We start from the raw sequence: 19,732 nt of genomic DNA, 5'->3' as shown, positions 1-19,732 counted from the left end.
ATTTTTTCTTGTAAAAATCCAAAATTTTCATTGTAATACCATGATTTTCCCTCTAAAATCAGGGTTTCCCTTTTATTAAAAACTAAAATTAATTGTAAAAGTAAAAAAAAAAGATAAATGATTAGAATAACAATTTATTAAAAAATAGAATGAGTACACAATAATATTTCCTAACCTCAAATAATAGCGGGTGACTAAAATAAAAATAATTTGTAAAAACAATTCTCTTTTTGTAATTTTTTTTATTTTGAATGCTCAAAATGACACTTATGAAAGTTATTTTTAAAGTTTGATGTTTTAAAATATAATTGTGATATGATAAAATTTACCAATATGATGAATAAATAAATATTTTAAGATTAAATTGCTGTCACCTCCCCTCCTTCCTTTTTCTTCTTTATTAACATTTTAAAAGCTGATATGTCACATTCTATTGTTGCCCGATCAGCACATATTCTTTCCTTTATTTTCCTGAAATTTGTTAATCAAGAAACCAATTAAAGTAGTAACATAAAATAATTAAGCAAATCCATACAAATAAATAAATAAGAGGGCAAGAAATTTAAACAAGTATTGATTTAACATTTAATGCTTATATCTAACTTGTTTACCAAAAAAAGAAACACACTTCACAATAGCATGATGAGTCAGTCAGACCATTTAATTTCATCCTTGATTTTCTATACCTACCCTCCACCAACCCTTTGCTTCTTCTGCTAATTGCCCTGCCTATGCCTGTTCTGTGCAAACTTTTTTCCTTTCTGGGTTCTTTTAAAAAAATTATTTTGCATATAAAAGAAAACAGAAATGTAAGGGTCCACATGATGATATCATTCTCCAAATTCTGATTCCCAATACAATTGGAGTGGACCCCCCACCACCCTTTTCCCCTTCTTTTAGATATTCTACCTGCATGCAAACATGTCATATAAGGTTCATCCTAGACACAATATCATGAGAAGAAAGAAAATGTTTAAAGAAGTTATAATCATGGTATTAACATAAACAATTTCATAATCCACAGATCACATCTTCCTCATGGACTCTGGCAAAAAAACCAAATTACAACTCTAAAGCCTAAAAAAAAAAAACCATTTTGGGATTTTTTTTATTACTGAAAATTTTAGCTTTAAAAATGGGTCTCAAGTTACCTGGCCTAGGGGACGACTTGCTGCTCTGTTTTGTCAAATGGGATAGCTTTAAAGACGAGTTTTAGATGGTACACTGTTGTATGTTGTCATTGTTGTCTTTGTGTGTGTTTTTCTGTTTCATTGATTGCTGCTAAAGGAAAAAAGATATGGGGGGCCAAATCTATGGCTGTTTGGTAAATGAATAAAGATATCAAGGTTAAACAGTTAAATTTTATTTAAAAAAATTAACAACTTAATCAAAAGTTGAAGCTTATCGAACCAGGGAAGAAAAAGGAAATGAAAAGAGAGAGAGAGAGAGAGAGAGAGAGAGTGAGAGAGTGAGTGAGTGAGTGAGAGGTGAAGGGGGGCTTTCAGTGCGAGAGCCTATTGCTGGCATTGCTTTAGTTCATTGGCGGCATATTATTCTCTTTTTATAACTTTTTATTAATTTTCCTTGGGAAGCCTCTTTTCTTCTTCACTTTATATCTGTACTTCACTACTTTCTTCTCAGTTTCCCTTCTTCTTTCCTCTTCTTGTTTTCCTGCTACTTCTTCCCGCTTCTTCTTCATATTTTTTTTTCTTTTTCCAAAGCTTCGAAATGGCAGAAATAATCCATCCTCCTATGGACCAGCTTCAAGACCTTGAGTACTGCATAGACTCTAACCCTCCTTGGGGTACGTCTTCTTTTGTATGGTGTTGTTTTTCTTTATCATCTTATAATTACTTAAAGAAACAATGACAGTAAATGAGAAAAATGGGATGGTGGGTCTTGACTTCTGGTCTTAAAGTTTCTTTTCAAGTGTTTTTTTTTTCTGGTCTCATAGTTATGGCTAAAAACAAAGGTTGTTTTTATAGACTGTAAAGCTATACTTTGTGTTTGTGGCATTATTATGAACTTGACTTGACCCCAACAGATGGAAAATAAATGTTTTTGTCTCCTTAACGCTACTTTTTGAACTTTATTTTTTTTTTAAAATATTGGGATTCTTGAGTTTCGTTTATGGTGTTGTTTGTAATGTTAAATCAGTGTAACCTTCTGCTGCAAACGTTGATTCTTTTTTCATGATTTCTTTAGATAGTTAGAAATGATCAAGAAAACAATATATTTTTTTGCAATGGTTATATATAGGGGTTTTCTTTCTGTATTTTCTCGGGTTCCAAACAGAATTCCTCGATATTCTGTATTCACGGTGTGGGAATTGGGACTTAAGGGCATTTCCGTAAATTCCCATAATACTAACCAGCCTATAGAAGTGGTCATGCTTGATGAATGCAAATACTGGGTATCATTTGTTTATTGTGGTAATAGTCGTCAACTTGGAAATGTAGTAAACTCATGCAAGTTTTAGCTCTTCAATATGACTGCACCGACAAAATAACTATCTTTAACGCTGACACATTGCTAAATATTCCCGCATATGATCCAATTCCATGTTTGGAAGATATCAAGCAACACAGTGCATTTGCTTTTATCATCTGTACTAGCATATGCTGTTTCTTTGGGCTTGTTGATTTGTATCCAGGCTCCAAATTTGTGAACTATTTGGTGATTGCATGATGGTTTATGACCTATTTGATCCTTATTTTGTTCTTTTTATTTGGGCATCGTTGCCACATTCCTTGAGAACGAGCTTCCCACATATCACACAACTGTCTCTGCTAGTGAGCCAGACTGCTGATGGTCTCACCGGTCTCTGCCGGCAACTGTTCTGCCTATTTACTACTTCAATACAATATGAAACTCGGTGTATGTGGCAGTATATAATGTGAGCTAAATGTCCTAGTAGTAAAAGATAGGTTAAGGTTAGGTGCTTTTGTTGGCTCTTATAATCTCTATGCAAATCTCATATGGCTTTTATACACAAGCTATAAGTGATATGCAGCTTAAAGAAGTGAAGATTCAAGTAATTAGTCCAGTTTCGTTAAGGGTATTTCTTCTAGTCTCTTATTTGAAAATTAGGAGCATGACATTGACATAGAGACAAAGTTAAGGTGAGAATTAGATGAATAACTAGGCCATTGAAATTAGTGGTTAACATTCAATATTTCCAAAAGGAAAAACACATTTGTGGTCCATTTAGGGAATAAGTTTTCTTAAAGATTGCATCCCATAATAGATGCGTCTAAGATAAGACGCTTTTGATGGATGTTAATGTTTTTATGACGGCGGTTGCGATTTAGGTCTAGCAGATGAGGAAAAAGTTGTTGGAATCTGATGAGTTTTCCCATCTTTAGCCAATGAATGAAATATTATGCTCTTGGTATACAAAGAATGTCTTATAAACGGTTTCACTGATGTATATCTCATCTGTGCCCCCAAAATAAGGGCTTAGTAACAAATTTTTTGCATCATTAATCAATGTGGATCAACAGCAAGTATTAAGGGATTCTAAATGCTGAGTAAATTTTAGGAGATAAGGGATTGTAGTATTTTATTCATACCTCTAGCTGCATTGCAATCTCATTTCTACTGTATGTATGCACTTCTACTTTTTGTAATGTACACCTATTGCTTTGTCACTCTATGCCTTGTTATTGTAAATTATTCATCAAACTAGAAACTAGTCTTCTTTTTGACTCTGTCGAGTTAACATGTCTAGGCGTCGATTTTGTTCCTGAATATCTTGCCAATACTTATAAAATGTCTTTTTTCTTGCAGCTGAAACTATCCTACTAGCATTTCAGAACTACATCCTGATGTTGGGTACCAGTGTAATGATCCCGTCAGTGCTCGTCCCAGCAATGGGTGGAAGTGATGTAAGCTGGCTATACTTCACTATATTAATTTGTTATCATCTTAATTCAGGGTCCGGCTACCCTCTGTTGCTTTTCTGTCCATTTTATATCGTAAGTTGCTGCCAGGTCAATGCAACTATGCCGGTAAATTTGAACCAGTACATTGGTTCCCAACTAGTATAACATTTTGAGGTTAATATGCCATTGATTAAGGAGGTGAAATTAGATCTTGTCCTGTCTTCTCTTTGCCTTCTCAACTTCACAGTATATTGGGAACTGGTAATCATATGAGGTTCGATTTTGGTCTAGAGGATCTTGGAGGCAGTATATACTATGATAGGTCACACAATTATCCTTTAGCCAAAATTTCCTTCTTTTATATAACACCTATTCTGTTTCTTTATCTATGTTTTGGTTCATAACCAGGGGGACAAAGCACGGGTAATACAGACTTTGCTCTTTGTAGCAGGCATTAACACACTTCTCCAAGCACTTTTCGGAACAAGGTTGCCAGCAATCGTTGGAGGTTCTTTTGCTTACATCATCCCCATAGCTTATATAATAAATGATTCCTCACTGCAACGGATTAGTAATCGACATGAGGTAAGTTTCTTGCGCCTTGTTGATCACCTTTTTTTTAAAAAAAAAAATCCAATTTTAGCAGTTGTACACTAGAACTGTGAACATATTCATGCTAGCAAACATTGTAGTCAAATTCTGCCACCTAACCTAGAAGCAGGAGCTTCGGTAAGTCTTAGAGAAAGAGCAACTTTTATTGTCCTCGATATTTTATTGGAGAAAGATAACTGTGAGTGTGAATTTAGATGGAAATCCAACTCAAAACCATTATGGTTGGTTTAATGTGACGCTAAAGTTTAGAATGAACATCCAGCCTAAAACCAATTAGCAATATGTGGAGACATCTTTGTTATATTTATTTGGCCATCTCGATTTAACTGAAGTGAGATTTGTTTTATCACCACCCTAATATTCAGGACTATTGACACAGAAATCTAACCTTTCAAAGCAATATGTCGATTCCGGGGAGCACACATCATTGTCCTAACAAGATTAGCTTGTAAAAGCATTCATCATGGACATCATTGTCATCAATTACTGATGCTAAAATGCATAGTATTGAATTGCTTGTTACACCTACCCATCACCTCTGGTTCAAAAAATGGACCAGGGGAAAGAATAAGATGCTTATTACCAATAGTTCCTTTTCAGGTTTTTTAACTCTGCAGAATTATGCCTTTAAGTAGATAAACCTAACATTCTTTTAACTCACCAAACGCTGTGCTACTGTTAGTACGGTATGCCATCAATACCAAGATTATATCCCACTAGTCTGTCGATTTGATTTCCTTCTCAAAAATTGAACTTTCTCATTTGCTAGGGGTAATTTGAAAGAGATCTTCCCATGTGATTGGTTTGCAGAGATTTATACAAACGATGCGAGCTATTCAAGGAGCTCTTATTGTAGCCTCAAGCATACAAATTATCCTGGGATACAGTCAAGTTTGGGGTCTCTTTTCACGGTACATTGGTAGCATACTAAAAAGTGAAGTTGTTAGTCCAGCAATGTTGGATTATATTGTCCTTCACTGATTGAGTTTTCTGTGCAGGTTTTTCAGCCCTCTTGGTATGGCACCAGTGGTTGCATTAGTAGGCCTGGGATTGTTTCAGAGAGGATTTCCTTTGGTAGGCCTGTTCAATATGTTTAGCACCTCTTGCAATCACATCTGAATTTTACAATTTTGATTCTAGCTCATTGACCATGATAGTTATCTAAGTGTGCTATCAAAATTCATTTGATGAGTGTCATGAAAAGTTGCTAAACCATCCTCATTGTCTCGGATGATTAGCCAAGTCTCTTAAAATGTCAACATATATGACATTAAGATTCTATTGAGAAATACATATGCAAGTAATGGATGCATAAGTCTGGTTGATGTTAAGTAACATATTATAGTTCTGTCCCAGTGCCGTCATTTTTTGCTCTAATTGGCTGTTTGATATTAATGATATAATCTAATTTAATAGCGTACTTAACCACTATAACAAAACTTACTGAGTTAAGCTGAATAACGTATTCCCCGTTTCTATGTGAGTACCACACACTTCTAACTCTAAATCATTTTTGGCAATATTTGTTTCAGCTGGGAAATTGTGTAGAAATCGGACTGCCAATGCTTTTGTTAGTTATTGGATTGTCACAAGTAAGTGTTTCGTATAGATGCTGCTGTTATCTTAGTTATTTTTCTCTCATTTTATTTTATCTTGCTTAAGTTTCACATGTTTTGGCTTTATGGGAACTGCAGTATCTAAAGCATGTGCGGCCCATAAGAGATGTCCCTATTTTTGAAAGGTTTCCTGTATTGATATGTGTTGCAATCATTTGGATCTATTCCCTTATACTGACTGCCAGTGGGGCTTACCGTGACAAACCTAATGCTACTCAACTTAGTTGCCGTACTGACCGAGCAAATCTCATATCTACTGCTCCATGGTACATACATTTTTATATATAAATCTTCACTTTCTTGACTCACGTTCTATTTTTGCTGGCTCCTACATAAATGTTCTATGATTCAGGTTCATGTTCCCATACCCTCTTCAGTGGGGACCCCCTACATTTTCAGCTGGCCATTCATTTGCTATGATGTCTGCTGTTCTGGTGTCTATGGTTGAGGTACATCTCATTGATGATACATTTCAAACAGAAAAGTCTACTATGAATAATTTTTTAATTAACGAAATTGCTTCGCAATGTTAACTATCATGGCATAGTCGACTGGAGCTTACAAGGCAGCATCTCGATTGGCTATTGCAACCCCACCTCCAGCTTATGTATTAAGCCGCGGCATTGGCTGGCAGGTGGGTGGTTTTTTAACTTTTAACATTACTATCATTCTATTTCTATTTCTTTCAGTCCTTTTTTCTTTAATCAACCAAACAGGTACATGTATAATAAGAAACACACTTGTGATAAACCAAACAAGCCATGTCGAGATAAAACTGACTAACTGATAACCAACAAACCAATGTGTAGCTGAAGAAAATCCAACATCCAAATTTCTCAAACTTGAACCTAGGGCCTTATTGTTCAAGAGGCTTCACCTTTCAATTAAAGATGCTTGCATGTGGTGTAGAAGATTAGTCTTTCCATGATTACTTCAAATTATGCTATGGTTTTCACCCTCAGCCATGAGCATCATCTCTCTAGCTTTGCACACACTATCAACCATCCACAATTTGTTTAAACTATTTCACCTTTTTCAGTTACTATAGTACTTTGACATTTCATTCAAGCACTTTTTCTTGTCTTCTCTATTAAATTGTTAAGTTGGATGGTTTTCATGATCATTTTACAGGGTATTGGCATCTTGCTTGATGGTCTTTTTGGAACAGGCACTGGTTCTACTGTTTCTGTGTAAGATATAGTTTTAGGTCCGCTTTTGCTGCATGCTGCTAGTGTTGTACTTCCCTTGTATTGATAAGCGTCTTGGTTATGTTTCAGGGAAAATGTTGGACTCCTTGGACTAAGCCGAGTTGGGAGTCGCAGAGTTGTTCAGTTATCTGCTGCCTTCATGATAATTTTCTCCATCTTAGGTACTTACAAACTTCGATGTGCTGATAACCAAAGTTAATTTCCTATCTGCTATGAGAAGCATACGTACTTATCGGTGTTGCATTTCTGAATCTACAAATCTTGACATGTTCTTCCCCCTTTATGGTATTTTGACATGAATTTTTACAGGAAAATTTGGAGCTGTGTTTGCATCCATACCTTTCCCAATCTTTGCGGCACTATACTGTGTATTCTTTGGTCTTGTAGGTATGTATGTATTTATGTTTTATATTAGTAGTATTATCCAAGTTCCTATACTATTGTTTTCATGGTATTTAGAACTTTAAATCACAATTTCCTGCTTGGTTGCAGCTTCAGTTGGATTATCATTTCTCCAATTCACAAACATGAATTGTATGAGAAACCTCATTATCACAGGGCTATCACTTTTCCTTGGAATTTCCATCCCTCAATTCTTTAATGAATATTGGAATCTCAAGCACCGAGGTCTCGTTCACACAAATGCCGGATGGGTAAGCCTTGTTCCGAAACCAAATAGAATCAGTTTGACATTGTAGGTAAGGTATGTAAAATCCTAATGACAGGCAAGTGTTGGTACTGCAGTTCAACGCATTTTTGAATACCATATTCTTGTCTCCGGCAACGGTTGGTCTGATTGTGGCGGTGTTTTTGGATAATACGTTGGAAGTGGAAAAATCAAAGAAAGATCGTGGAATGCCGTGGTGGGTTAAGTTCAGAACTTTCAGAGGAGACAATAGAAATGAAGAGTTTTACACATTACCATTCAATCTCAACAGGTTCTTTCCACCAACCTAGTGGAGTTGAACATCAAGCCAAAAAAGATCAGAAGCTAATTTCCATTTAACAATTTGATCCAATCCGATTTGATTAACTTGAAGGATTCTTTAGTTTTTGTTTTTCTTATTAGGTTGAAAAGAAGGATCATGTTTATCATATGAGAAAAGCATATTGGTAGTAGAGTAACCTAATTTTCCTTTTACTTTGACTGTGGTTCCAATATATATTTTTTTGTGGGCCGATGTAAGAGGGGTCCTGGGTAAGGTTGTAGAGCATTTAGTTGTCTTGTTGGTTAAGTTTGTAGATGGTTGGCAATAATAATAAAGAAAATCAGTTAATTCAAATCCAACTCATCTTTCTACAGTTATAGAAAATTTTTCTTATTCATGGTTAGCTACAATTAACAAACTCAATATTTGCGTATTTTAACTGTAAATTCTTCAAACATTGGGATTATAAAGGTTGAGAATTTGAAAATTCTGAGATTTTCATTTTGGTTAAATTGGTTATAGATTCTATTGATGCATAAAGGAGGTTGTGATGTCTCAAGATGGTTGACTCGTAAGGATGTGGGGAGAGCTATACGGTGGTTGAAGGTAATATAGGTGAGTGGTTTGAACAGAGTTGGAGGTAACTTAGCTTTTGGCAAGACTTTTCTCGTAAGTGGGCTCCTTCATGTCGGACTATGGTTGAAGTTTAGTTGAGCAAGCATATCGTATTCACAACTAAGGTGGTGCTACGGTCTTTACAAGTTCCCTTGGATTGGACAAGGTTATTCCTGGATGGATGTGAACAGAGATTCCTTGTTGGGGTAAGAGATTGCTGTGCGAGATGTTTCCCAAGAGAGTGTTATGTGATGCTGAGCACGGTGTTTGGGTTGCAAGAAATGATGGACAAGCATAGCAAGTTATAATGGATTCTATTTAAATTTTAAGAATAAATTTTAAAATTATATATGAATTTTTAGTTTAGTCTATAATTTTATATATAAAATTTTGATTTGATATGTTCACACAAATTGATGTATTTATCCTTAAATGTGTATGATCAAATTCCTAAATAATCTTAGGTTATAGAACGACTATTAACTCAATGACATTAGCAGTAGTATAACTGTCTTATTTAATATATTCATGCATGGCGATTGGCGAAGAAGAGAAGACAAAAGGATAGGAACAGCCGTAACATTCATCCCAGCGCATGTCTCGCTTATTTCCCCGGTTTCTTGGCCCCCATGGGGAAAGAACATAATCATAATACATGAAAACATTACGAAGTTGGATATTTTGTTTTTCATCGTTTACTCTTTAATTGTCATGGACTTCCTTTCATCAAGGTCAGTTTACCCTCCTGATACGAGTCACAAAGGCCCAACCCAAGCCCAAACAAGAAGACAAACCATACTTGAAAATCAGGCCAAATTGTCAAAGTGACCCAATTTGTAAAGTTTTATTTTTTTAAAATACTTAGTTTAAATTTTTATGTAAATATTCAGTTCAAGAGGCCCAATTAAAAGCCCTTGGCCGAATTTCCATTTAAAATTAAAATAATTAGGAGTTTTTTTAGTTTTAGTTTTCTAATTAGATTAGGAAAACATTTGAAAAGCCTATATAAAGGCTTGGCCAGCCACCTTGTTAGATACTTCTCAATTATATTAAAATTTTAGATTTGTTTAAGTGCAGAATTCTCTTTGAGTTTTTTCTCTAAGAATTCTCTCTTGGGTTTTCTTTAGAAGTTGTTTTAACAATCTTTTGATTGTGGGAGCCATCTTCAGCCTTCTTCTTGCCATTGATATTCTTTGGAGGGGAGATTAGAGCCGTTTGAAGGGAGTTGTGAGATCTTTCGGGATTTCAAGGCTTCTTAGGACTTTTCTTTTATTTGCTTGTTGTCAATTTCTTTTCTTTATTTCTGCTTGTGCCGAATCTTTATCTAATTTATTTGCTGTTCTTATTGTGTTTCCAGCATTTTTCTATCTTAAAGAATCAGCCAAAAATCCCCAATTTCTAGGGTTCTTGCTGATTCATCCATACTCTTTTGGGTGAAATTAGATTGCCGAAATTTGGGGAAAACTATCTTGGTGTTCAATTGGGCAGAATCGCAATCTCCTTTAGGGTTTCAAGAACCCTTATTAACACTTATTTTTATTCTCAATTTGATTCTTTGCTGTTTTGGTGATTTTATTTCATATCTGGAAATTCAAAGTTCTAATCTTTTAATTTTCTGTTTCGTTTCAGATCTGATTGTTTAGGGTTTTTCGTAGGAGTTTCCCGTAACTTAGCAACTCGATCTTGGTCCGCGCGCAACCCTCGTATCATTTGGTATCAGATTTTGGGCTTTTTGGGTGTTCTTGGTTGATTTCTAAACTGATCTCAATTTTTTAAAGCAAAAACAGTAGTTTTACCCAGAAAAATCTTTCAAAAAAAATTCATTTGAGTAGGTAAACATTGTCCGATTGATCTGAAATTTTACATACATATTTTTGGCACTGTGATTGAATATAAAAAAATTATTCCCGCAAAAAAATCAGTCAAAAAAGTCAAAAAATCGAAAAAAGACGAAATCCAATAAAATTTTTAAAAAATATTCAACGGGTTGATTTTGGTACCCAAACTTTTCAGATCAAAAATTCATTATTTAAGGACATTCCAGATTTAATTTCGTGATTTTTGGAGATCGGTAACACCTCGAACGAAGTTGTCAAGTTACTCCGTAGTTTTTCGGGTTTTCTGTTTTCAGCAATTTTTATTGATTCTTAGCTGTAGGTTTTCATTTGTTTGCCTTTATTTTTCCTTTACACTATCTAACACCTTCTTGTTTCTTGTGTTATTAGGATTTTTAAAGTGTGCATAATTCTTCCTCGGTGCAACACAAATCAGTTGGTGTCTCGTCAGTTTTTGGCATCCTAGTGCAAATTAGGATTCTTTGGTAGTTTGGTTCACACTCTCTAATTGGTTTATATAAACTCTGATAAAGAACTCACAAGATTGAATTCTACCTCATTGAGAATTTGAATTTTCTTTTTGAGTGATTAACGGTGATGTTTGCTAACTTTTATTTTTGAGTGTTGAGTGTTTATTTTTTGCAGGTTTTTGGAAAATGTCTAAAGATGACCATAATGATACACTTATGAAATTCCAACAACAGTTAGATGGACATACTGTTGCAATCACACAAATAAATGCTACACTTCAAGCATTGAATACTACTTTGAATGAGGTACGATTGAATCAAGAACCTCAATATCAAGATCCAATCAATGAAGATAGGGATAACCAACCCCATAGGCGCGGCCCTTGGCGTGTCCCTAGAACTGATTATGATCGTGGACAACCCTCTTTGGCAAAACCAATGAGCGAGCAGCAACGAGAACACCTCTTTCATACTCGCTGCCATGTACAAGGTAAGCTTTGTAGAGTTATTATTGATGGTGAAAGTTGCTCGAACGTAGCCAGCAGGACGATGGTGGAAAAGCTTTGCTTAACCACTACCAAGCATCCACGACCTTATCAACTACAAGGGCTTAGCAACGAAGGCCAATTTAAGGTCACTCAACAAGTGCGCATCGCCTTTTCTATCGGTAAGTATCAAGACGAAGTCGTGTGCAACGTAGTACCTATTCAAGCCTGCCATTTGTTGCTAGGAGAACCATGGCAACTAGATTCACGATGGTCGTACCAATAGGTATTCTATCAAGCATCAAGGAAGGAAAATCACCTTAGTGTCGCTCACTCCGGAACAAGTCCATGAGGACCAAATTAAACTGAAAAATTATGTTGTTAAAACAAGTGAGAAAAAAGAAAAAGAGAATGAAAAAGAGCAAAAAAAGATTGAGAGTGAAAAGGAATGTGAAACAGAAGTGAGAAAAAAGAAAAAGAGAATGAAAAAGAGCAAAAAAAGATTGAGAGTGAAAAGGAATGTGAAACAGAAAAGAAAAGTGAAAAAGAAATTGAAGAAAGAAGAGAAAATAAGTTAGAAAAAGAAACAAAAGAAAAAGACAAGGAAAGGGTAGTGAGGAATGTTTCCACTAACCAAGATATGAATTTTTCTTGTGTTGCTACTTTTCAGGTTCCTGAAAGACCGAAAGATAACTTTCAACTTCAATACCTTTCCGATGAAAGACGCTTTTATACGATCAACATAGGCAAGGTTGAAGATGAAATCACACTACATGAGCCCGAAGGTAAGCGAGGTAAGGAAATTTTAGCCACTGAGTCCCGTGCAGATTTGAAAATTATTGATAAAACTTTAGGTGACTTAGTTCTTAAAAGATCCCTTCATTTTGTTCTGATTAATTGTTACTCTTCGATTGTGGTTGATAAAGTCATTACGAAAGGAAGCATGAGTTTTTATTCTCTTAATTTGCCTTGTGTAAAATTCTCAAATTGGTGCAAATCTGTTTTGGTGAATAAGGTAATGAAATTTGCCAAAATTGTTTTCAATTTATATTCGTGCCTTAAACAGTTTATGTGGTTGTACATGAAGTTTGAGTTCCATTGGACAAAGGTTAACTCAACAACGGAGCTTCGACTACACTATGCCCCCGATGAGCGAAGGTTTGTTTTAAGTGGAAAAGGTAAAATCGACCCTTATTCTTCTGCTAATAAAGGTAAGATGCTTGAAACTTTTGAAACACTTCTGTACTCCTCGGATAGTGACAGAGATCGTGTTGATGATTTAATTTTTGTAAAACACTTAGATCGAAATGTGCTTGACTGTCCTATTTTATTTATTGATGATCTATCTCTTTTGATGGTTGATAAAAAGATTCTTGTTTTTGATAATGCATGTGTGAGTGAATCTATAGACCGTCGATTAATGCATGGTATGATTGTGCAACTCTGTGAACCGTGTGAATCTTTTCAAATACCTGCTTGTGACGATTATGTTTACCATTTGATTTATTACTCGCAATTCATTCATGGTTTGTGGAAACAATTTGAGACAACTGAATGCCTTAAAACATGTCCATCTTTGTTTCAAATATTTGAAGAGGCATTGGCGAGTAAATTAGCTTATTCGCATGGTAATCTGAATCTGTCCATTCGCATGCGTTGTACTTGTTTCGTTATGCTTATGATTGGACTACAAGTTTGTTTGCGTTGCTATTTACTAACTCATGGCTATTATTTTCAGTGGATTCAATTGCCATTAGTCCCATTCGATCGAGGAAAGTCGAGTCCATTTGATTTTTCAGATTAGAGGACGAATCTTTTTGAGGAAGGGGGGAATGATACGAGTCACAAAGGCCTAACCCAAGCCCAAACAAGAAGACAAACCATACTTACTTGAAAATCAGACCAAATTGTCAAAGTGATCCAATTTGTAAAATTTTATTTTTTTAAATAATTAGTTTAAATTTTTATGAAATATTCAGTCCAAGAGGCCCAATTAAAAGCCCTTGGCCGAATTTCCATTTAAAATTAAAATAATTAGGAGTTTTTTTAGTTTTAGTTTTCCAATTAGATTAGGAAAACATTTGAAAAGCCTATATAAAGGCTTGGCCAGCCACCTTGTTAGATACTTCTCAATTATATTAAAATTTCAGATTTGTTTAAGTGCAGAATTCTCTTTGAGTTTTTTCTCCAAGAATTCTCTCTTGGGTTTTCTTTAGAAGTTGTTTTAACAATCTTTTGATTGTGGGAGCCATCTTCAGCCTTCTTCTTGCCATTGATATTCTTTGGAGGGGAGATTAGAGCCGTTTGAAGGAAGTTGTGAGATCTTTCGGGATTTCAAGGCTTCTTAGGACTTTTCTTTTATTTGCTTGCTGTTAATTTCTTTTCTTTATTTCTGCTTGTGCCGAATCTTTATCTAATTTATTTGCTGTTCTTATTGTGTTTCCAGCCTTTTTCTATCTTAAAGAATCGGCCAAAAATCCCCAATTTCTAGGGTTCTTGCTGATTCATCCATACTCTTTTTGGGTGAAATTAGATTGCCGAAATTTGAGGAAAACTATCTTGGTGTTCAATTGGGCAGAATCGCAATCTCCTTTAGGGTTTCAAGAACCCCTATTAACACTTATTTCTATTCTCAATTTGATTCTTTGCTGTTTTGGGGATTTTATTTCAGATCTGGAAATTCAAAGTTTTAATCTTTTAATTTTCTGTTTCGTTTCAGATCTGATTGTTTAGGGTTTTTCGTAGGAGTTTCCTGTGACTTGGCAACTCGATCTTGGTCCGCGCGTAACCCTCGTATCACCTCCCTCTCTCTTCATATTTTTTTAAAAATATTACTGTACCTTATTTTGGATATTAATGAGAATTGTGTTGTTTCCCCCCACGTGAGTGATTTGCTGAACAGAGCTTAGAGCATAATTTTAATGGGAAAATAGGAGGATGGACGCTCTGTTTTTCCTTTAACCAGTCTCCAAATCGGGTATCTTTTAAGCATTATCTATGTTGAATTTCATTAGATTAAAAATCTTTGGCTTCAGTTATTAGTTTATAATTTAATCTTGTGAATAACATTCTTCATACATTGTCATTTTCTCCAATTGCTGATTACATTTTTCTGATGAGATTATATGATTTTTTTTTAAAATTTGGCAATGCTGTATGTTTCTGAGAAATTGCTTTATAGGAATAATAGAAGAATAAGAATGGACTTTTATCTGGTTTTGTGAATCTATTTCAATGGAAACTTTCCTAATAGAATCCACAGATAATTTTGGATCTTACTGAGTTTACCTGACTTCTATATGGTAATATGATATGGTTATTTCATTAATAAATCTTCAGGGTAACCTGCTTTTCTTTTGTCTATTGAACTTTTTTCGTTTAATGTCTGATTGCAGAGATTTGTAGTCTTATCTTTCTGATCTTAGCCTTTTCTTGGCCCTTGAAATTAAGAAATTCTACATTTTGGTGGACAACCAACCATGGCACAGTAACTTAGGGTGCGTTTGGATGGGCGGTGCGTTTACCTGCGGTTAGTGTAAAAACAGCGGTGGCGGTGAGATTAGATACTGTAGTGATACTGTAGCGTGAGACAAAAAGTAAGCTAAACGTACCGCACCGTACCCAATCACCCATCCAAACCCACCCTTAGGTTGTCAGCTCTCTTGTAGCAATTGATGGTTACCAAGGTTGTTGAAAATACCTTTCTATTTTTGGAAAGAAAATAAAGCATATATTCTTTTTAAAGGCAAGAAGATTATAATTGAATTTGAGTCATTTATATTTATTTTCAGTCCATATTGTCTCCTTTCGCTATCACCAAAGGCCGTAGGGAGAAAAAGGAGGGAAATGAAGCTTCTTCTAAATCAAATGCTAAAGGCTCTAATAATTTTGAGAGATGGTTGCCTTTTCTTGATGCTAAAACATCGTCTGGAAAGGAGGTGTTGCCACCTATTAATAGACTAAATACCTCATTGCTTCTTAGCAGTGAGCTGAATAGGACATTGTATGGCTTCATTGTATTTGAAGTCACATGGTCCAATGTTCGAGGTCTTAACTACTACAATGAGCTTCAGGTATTTGCTTTCTTTTTTTGTGGTTCACCATCTAGATACTTTTTATTTTCCTTTTAGCATGTTTCTTCTTATTTGCAGACTGATACCTCTGTGGCCATAGAAACAAAATTCATGCAAAGATGGGAATTTGACAGCTTTGGTCAAGTGGTGAGCTGTATGTCTTATTGGTTCTCCGGAACATTCTCAGAGCAGCATTGTTTCAGAGAGCACTTGAAGTCTACAATTGGTATATTTTTGCCTTCATATTTAAAGACAGTAGGATAAAAGTTATCTTTATGATTCTAGGCTTGATCCGGATTACCTTTCTGTAGCGTTTATATCTTTTAGGACTTAAATTATAACTATAGAAATGCTAACTGGAGATGCATGTTTTCTAGAACCTCTTAGTTTTGTTAAGAGTAGAGTATGTTTAGCTATTTTATGTCTCTCTAGGTTTATTACAATTGATGGAGGGTCAAATCAATCTTTAGAAGTCTATAGTAATGATCCCATTTCAGAATTGGTAGAGAAAACCGGTTGAAGGTGTATTAAGTGAAATTTAGTAATATAACCTCATAACTTCTCCACTTTACTCTTTATTCCCTAACAAGTAAACGAGAGTTGTTTACTCTTAGACATCCTCATCAGCTTCCTCTCATTTACTCTGTACTTTGTTCCCTTTGAACTCAATGTGTTGTTACTTGTTAACAATGGAGACTTCTGGCGGTTTTGAGTTACTGGAGGACTAGACCTAGCACTTCCTCTGTCGTCACCAACCTAGAGTAACGTCCTTGGAACCACTGTACAAATGAGTGTAATATTTCACTTGAAAGTAATTTTGAGAAGGATAACTTAGTTACGTTGTTCAGGAGTTTGGTGAGAAACCAAACCATGTCCTAAGTCAAGCATTGTGTTACTCTTTAGCCTTTTAGCATCAGTGGCTGTGGTTTTAGCTTCTGTTTTCTCCTTAAATATGTGTTCTGGGTTTGTCTGTAACACCACTTACTCAAGCCCGAATTTAGACCCAAGCAAGGAATGCTACATTTCAAGGGAAAACACTTCAAGTCCTTCCTCTTTTTCCCTCTAATTCAATTTAATCATTTTATACTTGTAATTTCACACTTTGACTCTAATGCTTTTCACAACTTAATTACTTCAAAAACTCCTTAGGCATTGATAATTCACATTTTATTTCCTTCAAAAAATCTAACATGTATATTCTCTGAATAACACTATTTACAACTGTTACATTGTCTATGTTTAAATCCTTTATTAGGGGATCAGTATCAACAACTGTCTTTTATTATTATGCTATACAAAAGTTCTATGATGAGTTGGAATTGTGACTGTTGGAATTTAATTTAACTCCACCTATTTTTTCTTCTAAAAGTTGGTCTCTGATATTTGTTGGTCTAAGGTTTGCGGAATCTCTACTTTTGCTGAAAGGTTTGAAAAGCTTTGTAACACCTCTAACCAATTTATATCATAAACACCACATCAAAATAAGATTAGTTCATAATCTAATATACATCATGTTCTTTTTATACTCATTAGCCGATTTTTTTTACTAAACCGAATTTAAGCATGGAAATTAGGCCATTTTCGCATGGCCATTTATATACATAACCCAAAATCAAGCCTTTCAGTTATGCTATACATGCCATAAAATTTAATTCAATTTCAACGAAATACCGAAAGGAGTCGATAGTGTGATAGCCTTCTCTGACGATCCCCGAGCTCATAACCAACTTTCAAAATCTATAAAACAAAGAATAATCATACACACAGTAAGCTTTCGCAGTTTAGTAAGTCATAAGCAACATTAATTATATGAACATTCACAATAAATCAAATAGCCAAATCAACCCAAACCTTAATTAAATATACATATATCACACTCACAAGTTTATATGTTACCAAAAATGTATAGCTAAATGCACAATTACACATAAACATATATAATTATCATTTTTAAATATTACAACTATATCAATAGGCCGAAACACTTATGTTCAATTGTGATAACACATAATTTATTTCTCTCATAGCTTTAAGTCATCAATTCAAGTATACAACTTACCTTAATTTCATAACCTAGCATGAAAACATACCTGAAACATTTAATTCGATTTCAGATTCTATCTTTATATCACATTTCCCGTTGAACTATCCAGAATTAATATAGATACTCGGGTAATTCGTAAAGATCGTACAATGCCTACGTCCCAGACGAGGTCTTGCATGTAATCAAATATCGATGCCACTGTCCCAGACAGGGTCTTACACGTAAATCATATACGATGCCAATGTCCCAGACATGGTCTTACACATAAATCATATACGATGCCAATGTCCCAGACATGGTCTTACACGTAGATCTCAAATCAATGCCATCGTCCCAGACGTGGTCTTTCACAATATTGTATATCAAAATTTCTATGATTCATTAGGACTTTTGACTGTCGCAATTAAATCAAATTAAGCTCGAAACAGGTCATTCCAAGCATAGTTAAAAATTCGGCAACAACTCATCAATTATACAGGACATTTAATTTATAAATTCATACTCAATATATATATTATTTCAGATAGTGTAAAATCATAAACAATGCAAGTCCCTAAATCAGCCTAATAACATCACATTCGGACAATGTTGTTAGCCCAAAATGGATAGATTAATTAACACCAAATGGCAACATAACCACATCTAAATTAGACTGAAAAATCATTAAATTCGGACAGCTATTTTTATTAAATAAACGGCATAAATGGTAGTGCATTGCATAATGAATTTAACACAATCAGGCAACTTTAATTTAAGCTCCCTATCATTTAATTAGTGTATATAACAGGTACAGACATTGCATTTATAGCTTGTTTCAATCATCTTTAAAAGAATGCATTAAATGTTGAAATTTATAGCATTGACAACAATTCTCATTTTTTTTGACAGGGTTAACTTTTATAAATTAATATATATATATTCTTATTTACAACAGCAGTAGACCAATTACACTAAATTTGCTACACATTCAATACAACAATTGCATGCTGAAGTAATAATCATTCTTGCAGCAAATTTCAACAGCTCTTGTTTGTTTATTCATTAAATTTTTTTTTTCTTTTTCACTTCTAACTGCAGTATTTTGATAAATATATATATAACATGTATATTGAGCTAGTAAATTCTGCTTAGCAGTATTTATATTTAAACATTATTTGCATGTAATAAATATATTTTAAACATAAAAATTTTACAAAATTTTCTTCAAAGAACTTACCTCGGACGAAGACGAACGAATCGGAAGACTATTCGACAACTTTTGATTTCCCTCGTTCCAAATTTGATTTCCTCTTTTCTTGATCTAAATCAATACAAATTTAACTCTTTTATTCACTAAAACATTCAATTCAATCCACATATTCATATTTAGGGCATTTTACAAATTAGCCCTTACATTTTCACATTTTGACATTTAAATCCCTAATTCACAAAATTACAAAATACACATAATCTCATTTTATACATGCTAGGCCGATTGTTTATACTCTTCATATATGCTCATATGTTTCATTTGTTCCACATTTTAATCCCTCTATTTCATTTTCACATTCTAACCCAAAATACTCAATTTCATAAAAAGTCTAAACACAAAACATATTAATCTCATACCAAGCTTTCATAACTCATCAATTAACATCATTAAACCCACAAAATCATCAATGGAAAAACTCAAAAATCATCATCAAATTCTGAAATTGAGGCATGGGTTGAAGAGAACACATTGCAACGATCACAAAAACGTAGAAATCATAAAAAATCAAGCAAATTACATACCTAAATCAAAGCTTCAAAATGTGCTGAACCTAAACAACAACCATGGCTTCTTTTCTTCTCAACATTCGGCCATGCAAGAAATGAAATACTCCACTAACCTTTTAATTTGTTTTATTTATGTCATATTAATACATCATTTACAATTTTAACCTTAGTGATTTAATTTAAAAAAAAACACATAATGGTTG

General features: G+C 34.3%; 1 protein-coding gene across 3 annotated transcripts; it reads left to right on the top strand.

Moving 5' to 3' along the window:
- The first annotated feature begins 1,340 nt into the window (after nucleotides 1-1,340).
- On the top strand, nucleotides 1,341-8,608 carry LOC107912633 (nucleobase-ascorbate transporter 1). 3 transcript variants are annotated; one of them, XM_016840903.2, is made up of 14 exons: nucleotides 1,341-1,804; nucleotides 3,790-3,887; nucleotides 4,293-4,469; nucleotides 5,307-5,407; nucleotides 5,495-5,570; nucleotides 6,029-6,088; nucleotides 6,191-6,378; nucleotides 6,465-6,561; nucleotides 6,660-6,746; nucleotides 7,244-7,302; nucleotides 7,390-7,481; nucleotides 7,630-7,707; nucleotides 7,813-7,973; nucleotides 8,065-8,608. In XM_016840903.2, exons 1-14 carry the CDS (start codon nucleotides 1,729-1,731, stop codon nucleotides 8,275-8,277), a joined length of 1,563 nt encoding a protein of 520 aa, XP_016696392.2. In that variant the 5' UTR covers nucleotides 1,341-1,728; the 3' UTR covers nucleotides 8,278-8,608. The 3 variants fall into 3 exon arrangements, with proteins under 3 accessions (XP_016696392.2, XP_040962227.1, XP_040962226.1); XM_041106292.1 differs by lacking the exon at nucleotides 1,341-1,804 and adding an exon at nucleotides 2,668-2,877; XM_041106293.1 differs by lacking the exons at nucleotides 1,341-1,804; nucleotides 6,660-6,746 and adding an exon at nucleotides 2,560-2,877.
- The last annotated feature ends 11,124 nt before the right edge of the window (nucleotides 8,609-19,732 follow it).

This window comes from Gossypium hirsutum, chromosome D11 (genome assembly GCF_007990345.1).
Source record: "Gossypium hirsutum isolate 1008001.06 chromosome D11, Gossypium_hirsutum_v2.1, whole genome shotgun sequence".
Classification (NCBI taxonomy): Eukaryota; Viridiplantae; Streptophyta; class Magnoliopsida; order Malvales; family Malvaceae; genus Gossypium; species Gossypium hirsutum.
This window is presented reverse-complemented; position numbering and strand designations above follow the sequence as displayed.

Excerpts from the sequence above, each read along its gene's own strand:
- LOC107912633 (XM_041106292.1), top strand. The coding sequence starts at position 2,685 with ATGATGGTTTATGACCTATTTGATCCTTATTTTGTTCTTTTTATTTGG. Across the intron at positions 6,089-6,190 it reads TAGTTATTGGATTGTCACAA|TATCTAAAGCATGTGCGGCC; the intron begins GTAAGTGTTTCG and ends TGGGAACTGCAG. Across the intron at positions 6,562-6,659 it reads TTCTGGTGTCTATGGTTGAG|TCGACTGGAGCTTACAAGGC; the intron begins GTACATCTCATT and ends ATCATGGCATAG.